This window comes from Akebia trifoliata, chromosome 11 (assembly GCF_017979445.1).
Source record: "Akebia trifoliata isolate Shusen 1 chromosome 11, ASM1797944v1, whole genome shotgun sequence".
NCBI lineage: Eukaryota > Viridiplantae > Streptophyta > Magnoliopsida > Ranunculales > Lardizabalaceae > Akebia > Akebia trifoliata.
The window spans coordinates 2,293,070-2,310,726 of record NC_141385.1 but is presented as its reverse complement, the minus strand read 5'-3'; the positions used below and the strand labels follow the sequence as shown (position 1 = coordinate 2,310,726).

The 17,657-nt window shown below is 39.4% G+C and overlaps 1 protein-coding gene across 1 annotated transcript; it reads left to right on the top strand.

Moving 5' to 3' along the window:
- Positions 1-1,584: 1,584 nt before the first annotated feature.
- On the top strand, positions 1,585-17,454 carry LOC147390281 (cysteine-rich repeat secretory protein 38-like). The gene is made up of 2 exons (XM_086457784.1): positions 1,585-2,573; positions 17,075-17,454. The coding sequence occupies exons 1-2, from the start codon at positions 1,637-1,639 to the stop codon at positions 17,452-17,454; spliced, it is 1,317 nt and encodes a 438-aa protein (XP_086313910.1). The 5' UTR covers positions 1,585-1,636.
- The last annotated feature ends 203 nt before the right edge of the window (positions 17,455-17,657 follow it).

The following is a 17,657-nucleotide window of genomic DNA, read 5'->3' as shown; positions in this document are numbered from 1 at the left end:
GGCAATGTTGTTGAGTGCGGGATTAACCTGTTTCCTGGTGTTACATATTACCATACCCCTATTTATCCCATAACCCTCTTATTTTTATTATGCACCCCTTTTCTAATGGGGCCGACTAGTTGCACACCACCCATTAAAAGTTACTCTTTGCACTGCATTTTGATGATTACACTCCAAAAATAATAGCAAAAATATTGCACTTTTCTTCTTCTTCCCCAACCATGCCCACATTAATTATTTTTGTATAGTCTAACCTATTTGCAAACATCACCATGTATCTTGATTGATAAACAAAGGAAGGACTAGTTTTGACGATTTTAGGCCATTGTGAGGCTTAAAAAAATTCGTTAGAATTCATGTCGACACTTCGGGTTGATTAGTGATCATAGAATTTTAAGAGATTCTTCCAAACATAGACTTTTATCAATTTGTAAACAAGGCCTAAATAGAAATTAGTGTCTAAGAACATGAACAAAATTAATCTCAAGTAAAATAGAACATGAACATGGAAGAAGCCCTGGGATGATGAATAAACACCATAAACACCCCTAAGTCATAAGATTACCATAATGAAGTGCATTTGGTAGGTTAAAAGAAGTATTTTTTTAAGATGGAGTACAACCAACAATTAGTGTTGTGCAACTAGTCGGTCCCTTTTTCTAATAGGTCGACCATTTGGGACAAATGGTTAGTTAACATGGTATCACAGCTGAAGACCCATTTAAGTCATGAGTTTGATTCTATCTACCCTATGGTTGAGGGGGAGTGTTGTTGAGTGTAGGATTCACCTACTCCTAGAGTTGCATATTATTATATCCCTAATATTTATCCCATGACCCTCTTATATTTATTGCACACACAGGCCAACCTTTTGGGATAAATTGTGGATCCTAAAGTAGTTTCCTTTTCAATTGATTGGCTAATGTGGGTAGAATCCTCACTCTTGATCACCTCATCTCTAGGCTTCCATTTGTGGGTCCAGTAGCTACACAACGTCCCTCACACGTTTACGATTTACCACTTTAGTGAGTCGAGGCTCTGTATAGAAATTGTTTCCAACAGGAACAGAGCCATGATTTACTTGTAGTGGGGGCAAACTGATGTCAATGGAAAGGTTGAAGATCTTGAAGTCAAATGGTTTGGGGAAAAATTCAAAGGTTTTTGGTTGAAGGTTGAAGAAAAGGTTATTTAGATGATTTCCAATTAGTCTATGAGAGAAGGCCCAAGTCAAGGGGTACTGTCATCTGCCAAAAAATTAGAGGGAGGTGAGGGAGTGGGGGCAAATGGGGCAATGTCATAATTTAAAAAATACAGGGGTATCTCAAATTAAGGCATAAATACAAGGGAAAAAAATTGAGTGGGTACCAGCTCCGCCCATGGTTTACAGGGTGGTTATAAAGTGACTCCCTTTGACACTGCGCCTAAACACTGTACTAACGTGTAGTGTGCACAAAATTCGTAGCTTTTTCTCGAGATACAAAGATACAAATCTATGATTCTGTGCGCAAATGAAGTCACTTCACCATTTTCCATTGTACCCAACGTAACGACTTTTTACCACCAAGACCAGCCAGACACATACATCGAACCTTTACTTAGAAGTTAGAAGCCGATCAGATACATTAATGAGCCTTAAATGTTTCACCTCTGTTCTGTTCAACCTCTCTCTATCATCATTTCCAGAGAGAGAGAGGAGAGATCTATTTTGAATTTGAATCTTTCAAATGTAGACTCTCCCAAGATAATTTCACAGTTCGCACACATTAGTTCATCCTTTCAATCCAAATTGGCCCAAAAACCAACAATGTTTTTCTTCAAATTTCTCCTCTTTCTTTGTTCCATCCTCATATATGGTGGTCTCACCACTGCCCAAACCAAACCCAACTTTGTATACAACTCATGTGAAGGAGATGAGTACACTAACAATAGCTCATTTCATCTTAATCTCAACACACTACTCTCTTCCTTATCTTCTAATGCCACACACAATAATCAATTTTACAACATCACAATAGGCCAAAACTCTCCTGATAAAGTATATGGCCTTTTCCTTTGTAGAAGAGATGTTACAGCTGATATGTGCAAGAATTGTGTGGAGACAGCAAGCAAAGTCATCATCCAACGTTGTCCAACAAAGAAAGATTCAATTATATGGTATGATGAGTGCATGTTAAGGTACTCCAATCAATCCATCTTCTCCATTTTGCACAATAAGCCGAGTATCAAAGTGAATTCGGAGAGTGTTTCAAATCCAAATCAATTTAATACAAAACTGAACAAGTTGATGGATGGACTTGTAAGAATAGCTGCAAATGGGTCTTCTTCTCTTAAATTTGCAACTGGAGAAGAAAATGTTACAAATTTGCAGAAAATATATGGGCTAGTGCATTGCACACCAGATTTATCTCAAATTGATTGCAACATATGCTTATTAGATGCTGTGAATCAGTTGGCGAGTTGTTGTGATGGGAAAGAAGGTGGAAAAGAATTGCAACCAAGTTGTTTTTCGAGATACGAGATTTCTCCTTTCTTTGGGTCTGCACCACCATTAAGAAAAACAACCAACACAAAAGGTAATAATTTCAACCAACATTAATTACTTATTTTCTTTTCTTTTTTATCTTTTTAAAAAGAATGTTCACTGAGCGTGTTTTACCAAAATCATGCACGATAGATTAGTTAATTGTCGAATTTAAAAAAGAATGAAAATTATAAATCGCAAATTTTGAAAATTAGTGATTTAATCATGTTTTTTTTGTTCCAAATCGAAGATATGATTATGAGGTTTTGTCCCTGTTTTCTAATAGATAATTCTAGCGTTCTCATCTGTCTGTCTATCTAAGTCTAGCTTTTTGACTTATGAGACATGAAAAATAAATTAATTAGTTAGTCCCCTAATAATTATTCTTATTCAGTATTGGGGTCAACCTGGGTAAACGATCATCCTAGATTTAAAACCTTCCGATTCTCCGTACAATTGTTTTTGGAAATCATCCAACGGTCTTGACAATTAAGAGGATACTTTCTTGAGGATGACGGTATTATCGTCCTACAGTTGGCTGACGGCTGACAGCAACTCCTTCCAAGAGTCCTCAAGAAATACGTATCACGAAGGTGACATTGATATTTTGAATTATTAATTTATTAATATATTAAAATAAAGTAAAAACTAATTTAAGCAGTGCTTACTCGCAAGAAAAACTAGGTGTCATGTGCAACAAAAATATTGATATTACATAATAAAAAAAGATATTTTTATAATTTTGAAAAATATTATTATTTTTATTTATCAAAATGACATAAATTATATTAAATTTGAATTTGAATGTAGAGGTGGGGGCATTTGTGAAATTTAAAATTTGGTGTCTAACTACTTCGACTCACCTTCTCCTTATAGATGTAAATGTAATGGTGGCATGGGGATGAGAATACCCTACATTATAAAATAAAATAAAATATATTTTATCAATAAAAATTTAATAAAGATAAGTAAGCAAATACTTGCACACCACATATCTCTTAAAAAATCTATTTGCACACCACATAACCTTGCATTCCGTTTGTTTGATTGCACACTCGAGTGAAAACAATGTCCGCACCACACTCAAAGCAACAAAAATGAAGATGAATGCTCTCTCTCTCTCTTATTGGAGGAAAGTAGTGTATGACATCACATTTCTCCTTGCACCCTAGAAAAAAATATGTATTTTTCTAAAGATGGGGTGCAAGGGACTACTTGTGATGTGCAAGTAGTTATTCCCCAAAATAAACAAGCACACCCTCATCCAAAAACCAATACAACTTTTAAGTTATGAAACCCCGAGGGGGTGGCTCAATGGTAGTTTCGGATCCAATAAGCGGTAAAAGTCTGTAGGTTGTGAATTCGATACCTAGTATGAACAGTATTTCCTCAGGACTACCCGCGAGGGCACACCCTCACTTACCTGGTGCATGTGATGTGCGGGTGTTGCATGTGTACGAGGGAGAGACCCATATGCCTTGGCTTCGACCCTAGCTCTTCCGATCCCCCTAGTCAGACGTAAGATCGAACACCCCATCATTAAAAAAAAATATACTTTTAAGTTATGTTAGATTTATGTAAACATGAGAATAACCACTACTATAATAAAATTTATAAAAATAAAAAATAAAAAAAATAAAAAAAATAAAAAAAATAAAAAAAAAACTTTAGATAGTACTTTTTTACAAATAAATATCAAGTTTTGGAAAAAATGACATGTCAAGTGTAGTTTTTGTGGTTCGAGTGATAGAGCCAAAAAGTGTGGGACTTTAGACATCAGTTTATATTGGTCTTTCAACATCACTTGAGAAATCGATTGCTAAAAGCTGCCTTTTAAATGTACTTTTCACCTGAAGAATAGACATTATTTAAAAAGTGATGTCTAAAGTCTTTTTTCTAGTTGTGTAAGAAGTAAGTCTAAGTTGGTTTTCTTGCATTTTTGTTTCCTTCTAATATTTGAATGCTTGCTTTTGTGTACAGTGTTTTAGGCTTTTTTCTCTACTTATAATTGTCCATGCAGTTTTTTTACTCATGGTCGCCAATTTATGTATTGGTTTGTGATCAAGAATTTAATTGGGGCTTAATTGAAAATTTTAGTCCTGGACACAATCTAGAGAGGTTAAACAATCATGATCAGTTATCTTCATCCAAAGATAATCAAAGTCTGAGAGTCATTTAGTCCAAATACAACATTTTATATTCAAGATTTTTTTTTTTGATAAATAAAACTTATATTAATAAAGAAGCGAGAAGAGAAATATATTCAAGATATTAAATTCATCTTGTCCAAAGTCCCACAGTCAAAATAGTTAACCATTGAAAAGGTCAGCACGACCTCTTTAGCTTGTATTCTATTCCCCTTTAGTGATTATTGAATGCTATATCTCTAGGTTTTATTTTTAATTTTTTTTTTCAATACTTGTATGACCTCTATGGATTTATTGGATTAGCATTTTCTTAGATTGCATCACAACCTTACTTCATTCATTTACATAATATTTATAGAATAATGTACAATCATGAGATCCTAAAATTATGGGACAGTTACAAACCAAATTTAAAATACAAAAACTGTAGAATTCAAAATAGGCAACAAGTGATCAAGATAAGAGAGATTTTAGGGAGGAAATTTAGGAGAGAATTAAGTGACGTGAGTTGACTCTTTTGAGTCTTTTGAAATAGATGGTCTTTGAGAAATCCTAGGAGAGATTTCCTCTCTTGAGTTATCACTAACCAACCATCATCTATACATGGGAAGGAAATAGAAGTTTCAGTCACCTATCAAATCATGTCTCCTGTTTCTTATGTACATTCAAAAAGTGCCTACTAAGTTTGTAAAATATATTTGTTGATTTTGATATCATAGACTTAGGTTTAAAACACACCTTCACCTTAGTTACTAGTGCCATTAAAAACAGACTTATTCAGTGATAACACCACTTTTGAAAGTGCCAGCTTGCTTTCAATTGGTAAAGTATGCGGGTGTTAATTCTTGAGAATCTAGCTAGATTTAAAACCCACCCTCACCCGAGTTACTAAACTAATTAACAAAAAGTTTACCTGGTGGTAACACTTAAAGGTAAATATACAACCTCAACCTTGGTAAGCTTTACTTGATATAGTGAAGAAGATTGATGCCCTCTGAATACATAGCCCAGAAAAGGGTGAACCTCATAAATCTCTATGTTTGTGTTTGTGCTTTCTTCTTCATTTTGCATTGTGTGCTTGTTCTATTGTCAATTAACTCCATTCGAGTTTGCACACAAAGACCTTGAATTCAATCAAGGCAGACACTAGATGAGATTTAAAACTATGGATCTTGTAGGCATCAAAATTTAAACGGGCCCCTAAATCCTTCTAAGTTAACAAAAAGCCCATCAAATCAAAATTTGGCCCACAAATGTAAATTGAGGGACAGGGCCTCATATAGTTTGGGTTTGGGTTTTCGCAGATAAAACCCATGAGCCAACAAATTCAAGTGATCCACATTAAATATTGGGCCTTACACCTAAATAAATAAGTTTGGCCCGATAATGATCCATTAAATCCTTAAAATTGGATTTGGACAAATTTAGCTTTTTAAATAAATCAATTAAACTTCTTTAAATTGGGGGTATAATTGGAAAGCTAAATTACTTTTAAGTCTATAAATACAAGAGCCTCTCTCATTGAGAGGGGATCGGGATCACTTTCTCTCAGAAGACAGAAGCTCTCCCTCTAGAGAAAAAGAAGCTCTCAAGCCCTCCTCCAGAGACAAAGCAAGGTTCTTCAGAGATCCGGACTCCGATTAAAGAGAAGATCAAGCATAAAGCTCTTCTCCGAAAGCCAAGAAAACTTTCTCAGCCGATAAAGCGCGAAGCCCGGAGAGAAGAAAATCTACAGAAGCCTCTACAGAAGATCAAGCACAAAGCAAAGCCACCGTCCAAGCAACCTTTCTCAGCCGATAAAGCGCGAAGCACGGAGAGAAGAAAAGCATACATACGTCATCATCACTATTTTGTACTTGACTGTTAATCAGAGGAAACACTGAGATCTGTATCTACTTTTCATTAAAAATCAAAATAATCATTTGCGATTATTTTTCACAGATCTCGAGGTACATCCGTTGAAATTTATTGTCGACAAATTTCTGGCACGCCCGGTGGGACCATCTCAACCTCTCATCTTTCAGTCAACTGCAAGAACATCACCTAAAGCATCAATGGCATCTCGCAACGTCAACGCTATCGCATCTGCCACTAATGAGAAAGGCAAGAAAACCCTTTCTTCCAATCTTGAATCTGATCAAGTTACTAGTCGCGATCATCATGTGACACGAACAAAGACAAAGACTGGTGGAATCAAGCTAATGGAGCCTCTCCAGCATCACTCCAAGAAACGTGCCACGAAAACGGCACTTACCACGAAAGAATCGTGGGCGGACATGGTAGAAGACGACTCGTCAGATTCTGGATCTGATTCGAAGTCAAGCGAGGGATCATCTAGATCTTTATCGATCACTTCTCCGTCACAAACTCACACATCCATCAGAGCAGTAATGACAGCTGGCGCACTAACGATGGAGGAACAAGTTGCTCAGATGGCAGACACCATCAACAAGTTAACAAAAGCAATGGAAGAAAAAGATATTCAAATAGCAACTCTCGCCAGCCGTTTGGAGCAGAAAGACAAAGAAAATGAGTCGAGTGCTGGACCCTCACGTCCTCCAGGATTCACCCCTGAAGCATACATGGCTCCGCACAAAGAGGAACAACGAGCAGACTATTCTGGTTCACAAAAAGCTACTCGAGATCCACCATAGGGCTCTGTTGCTTCGCTTTCCGTTCAACAACTGCAAGCAATGATTACTGACACCATTCGTGCTCAGTATGGGGGCATGCCACAATCCTCATTGGTTTACTCCAAACCCTACACTCAACGCATCGAACAAATGCGTCTTCCGGCAGGATATCAACCACCAAAATTCCAACAGTTCGAAGGAAAAGGCAATCCAAAGCAACATATTGCCCACTTCATCGAAACTTGCAACAACGCCGGTACATTCGGAGACTTCATTGTGAAACAATTCGTTCGCTCCCTTCGCGGCAATGCGTTTGATTGGTACACTGATTTGGAACCCAACTCAATAGACAGTTGGGATCAACTTGAGAGGGTGTTCCTCGGCCGCTTCTACAGCACTAGAAGAACAGTAAGTATGGTGGAGCTCGCCGCTATCAAACAAAGGAAGGATGAACCAGTCATCGAGTACATAGAGCGATGGAGAAATCTTTCCCTCAACTGTATGGATCGACTCTCGCAATCTTCTGCTATCGAGATGTGTGTTCAAGGGATGCACTGGCAACTCCTTTACATCTTGAAAGGAATCAAGCCACACACTTTCGAAGAGCTTGCTACTCGAGCCCATGATATGGAGCAGAGTATAGCTGTGCATCAGACTCCACGACCAAGCGAGCCTCGAAGGCAAGAAAAGAAGGATGGCAAGTCCTTCAAAACTAAGGAAGTCTTATCCACCACTACCAGCAAACCTGTCAAAATCACAGGTAAAAGAAGAGAAGATCAGCCACGAGCTGATTCAACACAAGAAAAAGGAAAAGCTTGGAAGACTCTCAAAGAGCTTGAAGCAAAAGAGTACCATTTTCCTGATGCTGATGTCTTGGGCATGTTCGAAGAGTTGCTGAAATTAAAGCTCATTGAACTTCCAGTGCCCAAACGACCCGAGGAAGCAGGTCGCGACAATGATCCGAAGTATTGTCGTTATCACAGGGTGATCAGTCATCCGATTGAAAAATGCTTCGTTTTCAAGGAGAAGATTATGGATTTGGCACGTCAAGGGAAAATTGAACTTGACTGTGTCGAAAATGTTGCTACTTCCAACATGACCTCTGTCACTTTTGGATCTTTTGATCCAATACTCTTGACAAGTCAGTATGCTACGCAGATTCCATCTCCTCCGATCACCAAAATTTTACCCAAACCATCACAACTCATGTCCATACATTTTGATGTTGAAAAGGCCTATCCCACGCTGGGGGCAAGGCCACATCAAAGAAAAATCATCACCTTTCCTACTTCATTTCAAGAAGGACCACAATCTCATTCGGCTTCAAAATCAAAGTTAGAGATCTCAGAGTCTGCTTCAGTTGGTGATGAAGGTTGGACAGTTGTCACTCGTCGAAAAAGACGTCCTACATATGTGCCAACTCCTTCCATTTCGAAACCAAAGAGAAAGAGAAGAAAGTCAAAACCAAGTACAGGGTTAAAGAAACGAAAGAGGACAATAAAGAGGAAGACTTTCCTAGTTCCGCCTGCAGACCCTGAAGACATCTTTCAACAACCTCCCCGTGTACCGATTACTCTTTTAGAGTTCTTACCAAAGAAGCTCTTAAAGGAAGTCTGCACGGTTTCATGTCATCAAGTGGAAGCAGAAATGCTAGAAGATGATGTCAATGATAGGTCCGAAGAACATCCTACTACTTCCAGTAATGGAGATCAACGACTTGAGAAAGACAATAACACCGCGGAAATAGAAGATTCACAAGTCGACGTGGATTTGTCCAATGAATTCCAAAAAGTTCAGCTTACTTCAAAGCAAAGCTTAACTGATTCAAAACAGGAAGTTCAACCTGACATAGATCCACGACAAGACAGTATGTGTATGGCCACAATTACGTTCACTGATGAGGATCTCCAATTGGGATCTCGACCTCACAATAGACCGCTTTACGTCACAGGTTATGTGAGGGAGAATAAAGTTCAAAGAATTCTCCTAGATTGTGGTTCTGCGGTGAATATCATGCCCATTCGTACCATGAAACAAGTTGGGATCTCGTTGGATCAACTTGCTCGCAGTAAGTTGATGATCCAAGACTTCAACCTCGGTGGTCAAAGAGCTATCGGCATGATAAGAGTCAAGCTTTCAATCGCAGATTTGGAGTCAACAGCGCTCTTCCACGTGATTGATTGTAAAACTTCATATCACTTGCTTCTCGGCCGACCGTGGTTGCATGAAACTGGGGTAGTACCATCCACGTTACATCAATGTTTCAAGTATTACCAAGATGGTGTGCAGAAACGTGTAATAGCTGAAGATCAACCATTTGACAAGGCAGAAACGTATTTTGCAGATGCAAAATTTTATTTTGGAGGGGACATCATTAAAGAAGCACTTCCCGTTTCGGTTCCTTATTCTAGTAAACAAAAATCCGACAAGGGAAAGCATACTACGAATGATGCCGAGGAGATTTTTCCTGATCTTCTACTTCAGAAAGAACGAAATGAGAAGCAAGAACCAGAAACTCGACAGATGAAAGTGGGTCAATCAATGGTGGACGCATCATCTACAGTTGTATCGCCAACCCCAATGCTTCGCTATGTGCCACAATCGAGACGGAAGCCGGGACAATCACCTTTCGAAGAGATTTCTTCAAAGACCAAACCTTCTGTCTCTAAAATCGAATTGGAGACGTTGAAAGAAGAGTTAACCTTTCTGGTTACACCTCTCCAAAAATCTTACATAGTAAGGACACCAGTGGAAAACGTTGTCCCAACTACATCAATTGCGAAGAACCATGAAGACAACCTCGCAAAAGTAGAGTCCAAAAGTTGGTTCGGTCCTAAAACTTCAAAGCTATTCAAGATTGCTGGTTACGGAAAAGATGAACCCGTACAATTGGGTGAACTACTACCAACTGATCAAATTCATGGTTTAACTGCAACACAAGTCAAACTCGTTCGAGCGGGAGAAAGAGTTTCATTTACACGAGCAGGGCTAGGTTATACGCCAGAAGCTCCAATCAAAATTTCTAAGATGAAGACGGCTTCTTCACAACATACTACAGTAGAGGTCATCGATGAGTCAGTAGAAGAAGTACCAATTCCACGAACATCGGTCTTTGATCGAATTGGTGGTCACATCACAACCACGTCGGTATTTGATCGATTGGGTGCTTTAGATGATCGTCATGATGTACAAATTCATACCTCTCGTGCGTCTGCTCTATCTAGACTTGGTCAGAATGTTGGGGTAAAAATACGAAAAGAATCGCGACGTCGACCTAAGCCAATGAATAAACATGTGGAGCATAAAGATAGTAGTGGCTTGCATAGCACTATTCCATCTCGCATGAAACGACAAACGACTTTAGAAATCTCGATATCAGATGCATTGGTTGTGAAACGACGCACCATCATCCTCACAAACCAAACGAGTAACAACAGAACTTCAACTGTTGAAACAGACAATTCTGAAGATGTCGTTTCGGTAAATCATATTACCATCAAGGAATTCCCTGAAGAAGATTCTACGTCGTTAGATGAAGAACTCGAAAATGCTCCACCGGTCTTTGAAGAAGGCGGACAAGCCACTGTAGATGACTTAAAAGAAATAAATCTAGGGACAATTGAAGAGTCGCGACCTACGTTCGTTAGCACTCTTCTAAATCAGCATGAAGAAGTCGAGTACCTCAAGTTGCTACAAGAGTACCGAGATGTATTTGCTTGGACTTACAAAGAAATGCCAGGACTTGACCCGAAGATCGCTGTTCATCAACTCGCGGTTAAACACGGAGTTCGCCCAATAAAACAGGCACAACGTCGTTTTCGACCAGAGTTGATACCACAGGTTGAGACAGAGGTCAACAAGCTGATAGAAGCTAGTTTCATCCGGGAAGTAAAGTATCCAACATGGATTTCTAACATAGTTCCGGTAAGAAAGAAGAATGGACAAATTCGAGTATGTGTCGATTTTCGCGACTTGAATAATGCATGTCCAAAAGACGATTTTCCACTCCCAATCATAGAACTTATGGTTGATGCAACCACAGGACATGAAGCTTTGTCTTTCATGGATGGATCTTCTGGTTACAATCAAATTCAAATGTCGCCAAAAGACGAAGAGCTTACAGCCTTTCGTACCCCAAAAGGTATATATTGTTACAAAGTTATGCCTTTTGGACTTAAGAATGCTGGTGTCACTTACCAGCGAGCTATGCAGAAAATCTTTGATGACATGCTACATGACAAGGTGGAATGTTACGTTGATGACCTAGAAGTAAAGTCCAGGAAAAGAGAAGATCATTTACAACATCTACGTGATACCTTCGACAGATTACGACGGTACCAGCTCAAGATGAATCCATTAAAATGTGCTTTTGGAGTTACCTCGAGCAAATTTTTGGGATTCGTGGTTCTGCATCGTGGTATTGAAATCGACCGAAATAAAATTGAAGCCATTCAAAAAATGCCGGCACCAAAAAATATTCATGAACTCAAAAGTTTACAAGGTCGACTTGCCTACATTCGTAGGTTTATCTCAAACTTAGCTGGGCGTTGTCATCTCTTCAGTCGATTGATGAAGAAAGATACATCATTTGAATGGGATGAAGCTTGTGAGAATGCTCTGAAAAGCATCAAGGAGTATCTTCTCAAGCCTCCTGTTCTTTCTGCACCAATTCCTGAAAAGCCACTGATTCTCTATATTAGTGCACAAGAAATGTCACTAGGAGCATTGTTGGCTCAAGAAAATGATGAAGGAAAAGAAGGTGCACTCTACTACTTGAGTCGAACTCTTGTTGGAGCAGAAGTAAACTATTCACCCATTGAGAAGACATGTTTAGTGCTCATCTTTGCCACAAAGAAACTCCGGCACTACATGTTGTCGCACACAATCCGACTCACTGCGCGAGCTAATCCACTCAAGTACATCATGACAAGGCCAGTCTTGTCGGGAAGACTAGCTAAATGGGCCCTTCTCTTATCAGAATTTGAAATTATTTACATCCCTCAAAAGGCTGTAAAAGGGCAGGCGTTAGCCGATTTTCTTGCTGATCATCCTATTCCGGCTGAATGGGAATTGTCTCACGACTTGCCCGACGAAGAAGTATTCTCTATTGATGTGCTTCCAGCTTGGAGAATGTTCTTTGATGGCGCAGCTAGAAGAGATGGAGCGGGGGCAGGTGTAATTTTTATCACCCCACAAAATGAAGTATTGCCATTCTCGTTTGTCTTGACGAAGTTATGTTCAAACAATGTTGCAGAATACCAATCTCTGATCATTGGTTTAGAACTCGGGCTAGAGATGAAGTTACACCAACTCTACGTGTATGGGGACTCACAACTCGTCATTAACCAACTCTCGACAGAGTATGACGTTCGAAAGCATGAGTTAGTGCCTTATCACTGCTATGCTGTGCAACTGGTAAGACAATTCGAAGACGTCATCATTAGGCATATACCAATAGCTGAAAACAAGCAGGCTGACGCTTTAGCTAGTCTTGCTGCAAGTTTGGCTATGCTGGAAGGAGAGACAATGAGTATCCCTATCTGCCATCGGTGGGTATTACCTCCTTTGATAGATGAAAATTGTGAGTCTCACGAAGCAAACGTTGTTGAAATAGCTGAAGTCAAAGATTGGAGACAGCCACTTATCGACTATCTACAGCATGGGAAGCTACCAGACGACCTAAAACACAAAATCGAAATACGTCGTAGGGCACCTCGATTTTTATATTTCAATGATAAGTTATATCGTCGCTCTTTCGACGATATCTTAATGAGATGTCTCGGAGATGATGAAATCCGAGATGCTTTAGAAGAAGCACACTCTGGAGTGTGCGGTTCACATCAGTCAGGACCAAAACTCCATCACAGTCTGAAGAGGATGGGATTTTACTGGCCTACTATGGTGAAAGATTCTCTAAACCATGCAAAGAGGTGTAAAGCTTGCCAATTTCATGGAGATTACATTCGTCAACCACCGGAGCCATTGCATCCTACAATCGCATCTTGGCCCTTTGACGGGTGGGGACTTGATGTCGTTGGACCACTCCCAAAATCTTCAAGGCAACATCTCTATATCCTCGCCGCAACAGATTACTTTTCTAAGTGGGCAGAAGCAGTTCCCCTTCGAGAGGTCAAGAAAGAAACGGTAGTCGACTTCATCAAAAGTAATATCATCTTCCGTTATGGCATTCCACGATATATCATGACAGATAATGGGAAATATTTTAGCAATACGCTGATGGATCAATTCTGCATGAAGTTTAACATTAAGCAGAGATGTTCTACAATGTACAACGCTGCAGTAAATGGACTCGCCGAAGCCTTCAACAAAACTCTCTGCAAGCTTCTTGAGAAGGTTGTCTCAAAATCGAAAAAAGATTGGCATGAACGAATTGGAGAAGCATTATGGGCATACAGAACCTCATACCGCACCTCCACACAAGCCACACCTTACTCATTGGTTTATGGAGTTGAAGCTGTTCTCCCATTGGAACGACAGATACCTTCCTTAAGGATTGCGATTCAAGAAGGTTTGACCTGCGATGAGAATGCTAAGTTACGTCTGGCTGAACTTGAAGCATTGGACGAAAAAAGATTGGAAGCACAACAACGGCTAGAATGTTACCAAGCCCGTCTGTCACGTGCATTCAATAAGAAAGTTCGACCACGTTCTTTTCAAGTTGGCGATTTAGTTCTCGCTGTACAACGACCAATCATCCTCTCACACCGTTCTGGAAAGAAGTTTGATCCAAAATAGGATGGGCCTCATGTAGTGAAAGAAGTATACACTAATGGTGCATATCTTCTTATAACACCAGAAGGATTACGTCTTGGCCCAATTAACGGCAAATTCCTCAAAAGATACTATGCTTGAAAGAATATGCTCCCCAACACGAGCCTAAACTGTTTGACAATGCTCCTCGGCACGAGCTTAAACTGTTTAACAATGCTCCCCAACACGAGCCTAAACTGTTTGACAACGCTCCCCAGCATGAGCCTAAACTGTTTGACAATGCTCCTCAGCACGAGCCTAAACTGTTTGACAATGCTCCTCGGCACGAGTCTAAACTGTTTAGCAATGCTCTTTATCGTACGAGTTTAAACTACATGATACTCCTGACCCACATGAGTTAAAACTGTGAACGGTCCAAAAAAAAAAGGGAATTGAGTTCGCTAGATTGAAAACCAGAGAGGGCGGTCTAAGCAAAACTTAGAGCATTATCCATCTGAACTACGTTATGGTTTGATCCCATTTTGGGTATGTAGGCAGCCTGTAAAGTTACTTCAGGTTCAACCACATTAACAAAAAAAATCATCATGCTCAATAATGCTTTAGCGCTAGAGTTTGGCCAATTGATTGTACAAATAGTTCGTCGCATGTTTTTTTTTTAACCAGTTGACGTTTGTCAGCCAATTGACGTTATGATGCTGCCAGTCAGTTGATGTTGTGTACTATTAAGCATTACTGATAAACAGTTGCTTTAGAAAGTTAGTCAACTAACTGGACAAATAGTTCGTCGCATGGATCTTCTACGTGCATAAAGCTTGCGTACCGTGATTCTTTTAGCCAGTTGACGTTTGTCAGCCAGTTAACATCATCCACTTCTAAGCATTACTGATAAACAGTTGCTTTAGAAAGTTAGTCAACTAGCTGGACAAATAGTTCGTCGCATGGATCTTTTACGTGCATAAAGCTTACGTACCGCGATTCTTTCAGCCAGTTGACGTTTGTCAGCCAATTGACGTCATCCACTCCAAAGCATTACTGATAAACAGTTGCTTTAGAGGTTAACCAATTAGCTGGACAAATATTTCGTCACATGGATCTTCTACGTGTATAAAGCTTGTGTACCACGATTCTTTTAGCCAATTGACGTTTGTCAGCTAGTTAACGTCATCCACTTCTAAGCATTACTGATAAACAGTAACTTTAGAGGTTAGTCAATTAGTTGGACAAATAGTTCGTCGCATGGATCTTCTACGTGCATAAAACTTACGTACCGCGATTATTTCAGCCAGTTGATGTTTGTCAGCCAATTGACGTCATCCACTTCTAAGCATTACTGATAAACAGTTGTTTTAGAAGTTAGCCAACTAGCTGGACAAATAGTTCGTCGCATGGTTATTCTGCGTGTATAAATCTTACATCATGTGATTCTTCTAGCCAGTTGACGTTTGTCAGCCAGTTGACATTGTCCACTCTTAGACACTACTGATGGAACAGTTGCTTTAGAGATTGACCAACTGGTTGGACAAATTGTTCGTCGCATGGTTCTTCTGCGTGTACAAATCTTAAATCTCGTAATTTTTTTTAGACAGTTGACGTTATCCGTCCTCGAGCGCACATTTAGGCCAACTATAACTGACAAACAAACGGCTCAAAGAGAAGTATATTCAAGCCTGTCATATTCAAATGGATCAATCACTACCATTTTGGGAAGAATTGGTGAAGAGAGGTCAAGTATAAAGCAAGATTAACATTACTATCTGCAATCGTCAAAGCACTTGGTGTCAGAATCATATGACCTTGAAGCCACTGCAATCAAATAAAAAAAAAAGTAGAAAATAAAGTTATTGCATCCACGGTAGAGCCATATCGGGATGATGGATGGATGAAGGCATCGGACAATGAAAATTGACATGCACTTCATGGAAACCCAACCCAATTTGTCAAAGATTTGGTCATAGCTCTACTTTCTTCACCAAGTAGTTGCAGCCCCAACAGTAAGAGATCTTGCATGATTGCTTGAGGTTGATCAAGAGTTGTGTTTCCACACCCACCAGGGTTTATATGACTTGCTAAAATCTTCAATGTTGTAGTAGTGATTCGAATCACTGCTTTCTTGTTGCAAGCTATGCTAGTGCTCCGTTAGTGAGTTCAACTTTGCACCATTCAACCAATGTTGCTAGAGCTGTTGAGAAATCTTCAAATTCCACAATAAAAGTCATTTGTTCTGTTGCTCATGGCCGATTCAAGTTCTCCTTGTATAGCATCTGTATAGGCTAAAAAAATTTCAAAAATAAAGAGAAAGAGAAGGAAAAGGAGAACTCACCACAAACAATACCATTTTTTCTTTCTCTTCATTGCTGCAATTTCAAAATAGCCAAATTTAAACTTCATAGTAGTCATCTTGAATAATTTATGAAGGAGTGGAGACATGGCACAATTATTTTGGGTATATCCATTATTACTTTTTTCCATTCTTGAGAAGTGTGCTTAAAAAGAAAATGGAGAGCTCTAAGGAGAAGCTTTCAGGAAAAGAAAAGTTTTCTTCCCCACATATGCTCAAAACCAAGACAACCTGTAGATTTCTTGGGTTTAATGCTCCAACTATCTCATAATTGGACGAATATTTGACCATAACTAGTTTGGCCCATTAGTCCATATTCCATACAATTTCAGTTTGGATATTGACGTAAGCCCAAGCCCACTTTAAAAGAGAAAACAAAGGTTTGTGTTCCTGCACGTAGGTGTCAAACGTCAGTAACAGAAAATTACGAAAAAAAAAAGAAAAAAAAGAAGAATATGTGAATTGATCATGATGCTGTTGGAGATCAACAAACCACCATATGTCATCTTGTGGGATGGATTTTCAAACCCGAAATTCAGTTTGGTCTTCATCCACGATAGCTACCTTTGCCATTATCTATGTTGCTGCCGTTGACATAGATAAATTTATTTTAGGAGGTTAGAGAGATGAAAAAGCAATTGCTTATCACTGCAACCGTCCGTGGCTGTTATGTTGTTGCCTAATAACCATATCTTATTTGTAGAATTGAGAGTTCCCACGATTCCAGTTGGAGTGCATCAAGTTATGACCGTCCAATGCCGTTACAAAGATCTAACGATTCAAGAGATTATCTTCAGCAAAGAACAAATTATGTTGATCCCCCGCTCTCACACCATTGGATCCTCGAATTCAAAGATTGAACGGCTGAGAAGCCTCTTCGTCACTACTCGCGTTGTAGTCGAGGCTTGGCTATTAATGGAGCATAACGACTTATCTAGAGTGTACCATGTACTCTCTTCGGCTCGTGCGCTATTACTCCAATCGAACACAATCTCCTTTGATGAGTATCTCCGCGGCTTGGAAGCCGAATTGAAAGAGCTACATTGGCACAGGCAGCATCACCATCAACAGCAACTTCAATAGATCCAACGGAGGAGAACGAGTGAGAGAGAGAAAGAGAGGCAATTTTTCTTGATGAGAATGGAGAGCCTCTTACGCCAACATCAGCTTGGAGAGCCGCTGAACAACTGATTGAAGTAGCCATCAAGAGGAAGTCCATGAATAAAGTCAGCGATTTGCATGGCTTTGAGATACGCCACCGTCTTCTTCATTACCTTCTCATCTGT

Coding starts and splice junctions, on each gene's coding strand:
- LOC147390281 (XM_086457784.1), top strand. CDS start 1,637: ATGTTTCACCTCTGTTCTGTTCAACCTCTCTCTATCATCATTTCCAGA. Junction 2,574..17,074: donor AAAAACAACCAACACAAAAG/GTAATAATTTCA, acceptor TCTTATTTGTAG/AATTGAGAGTTCCCACGATT.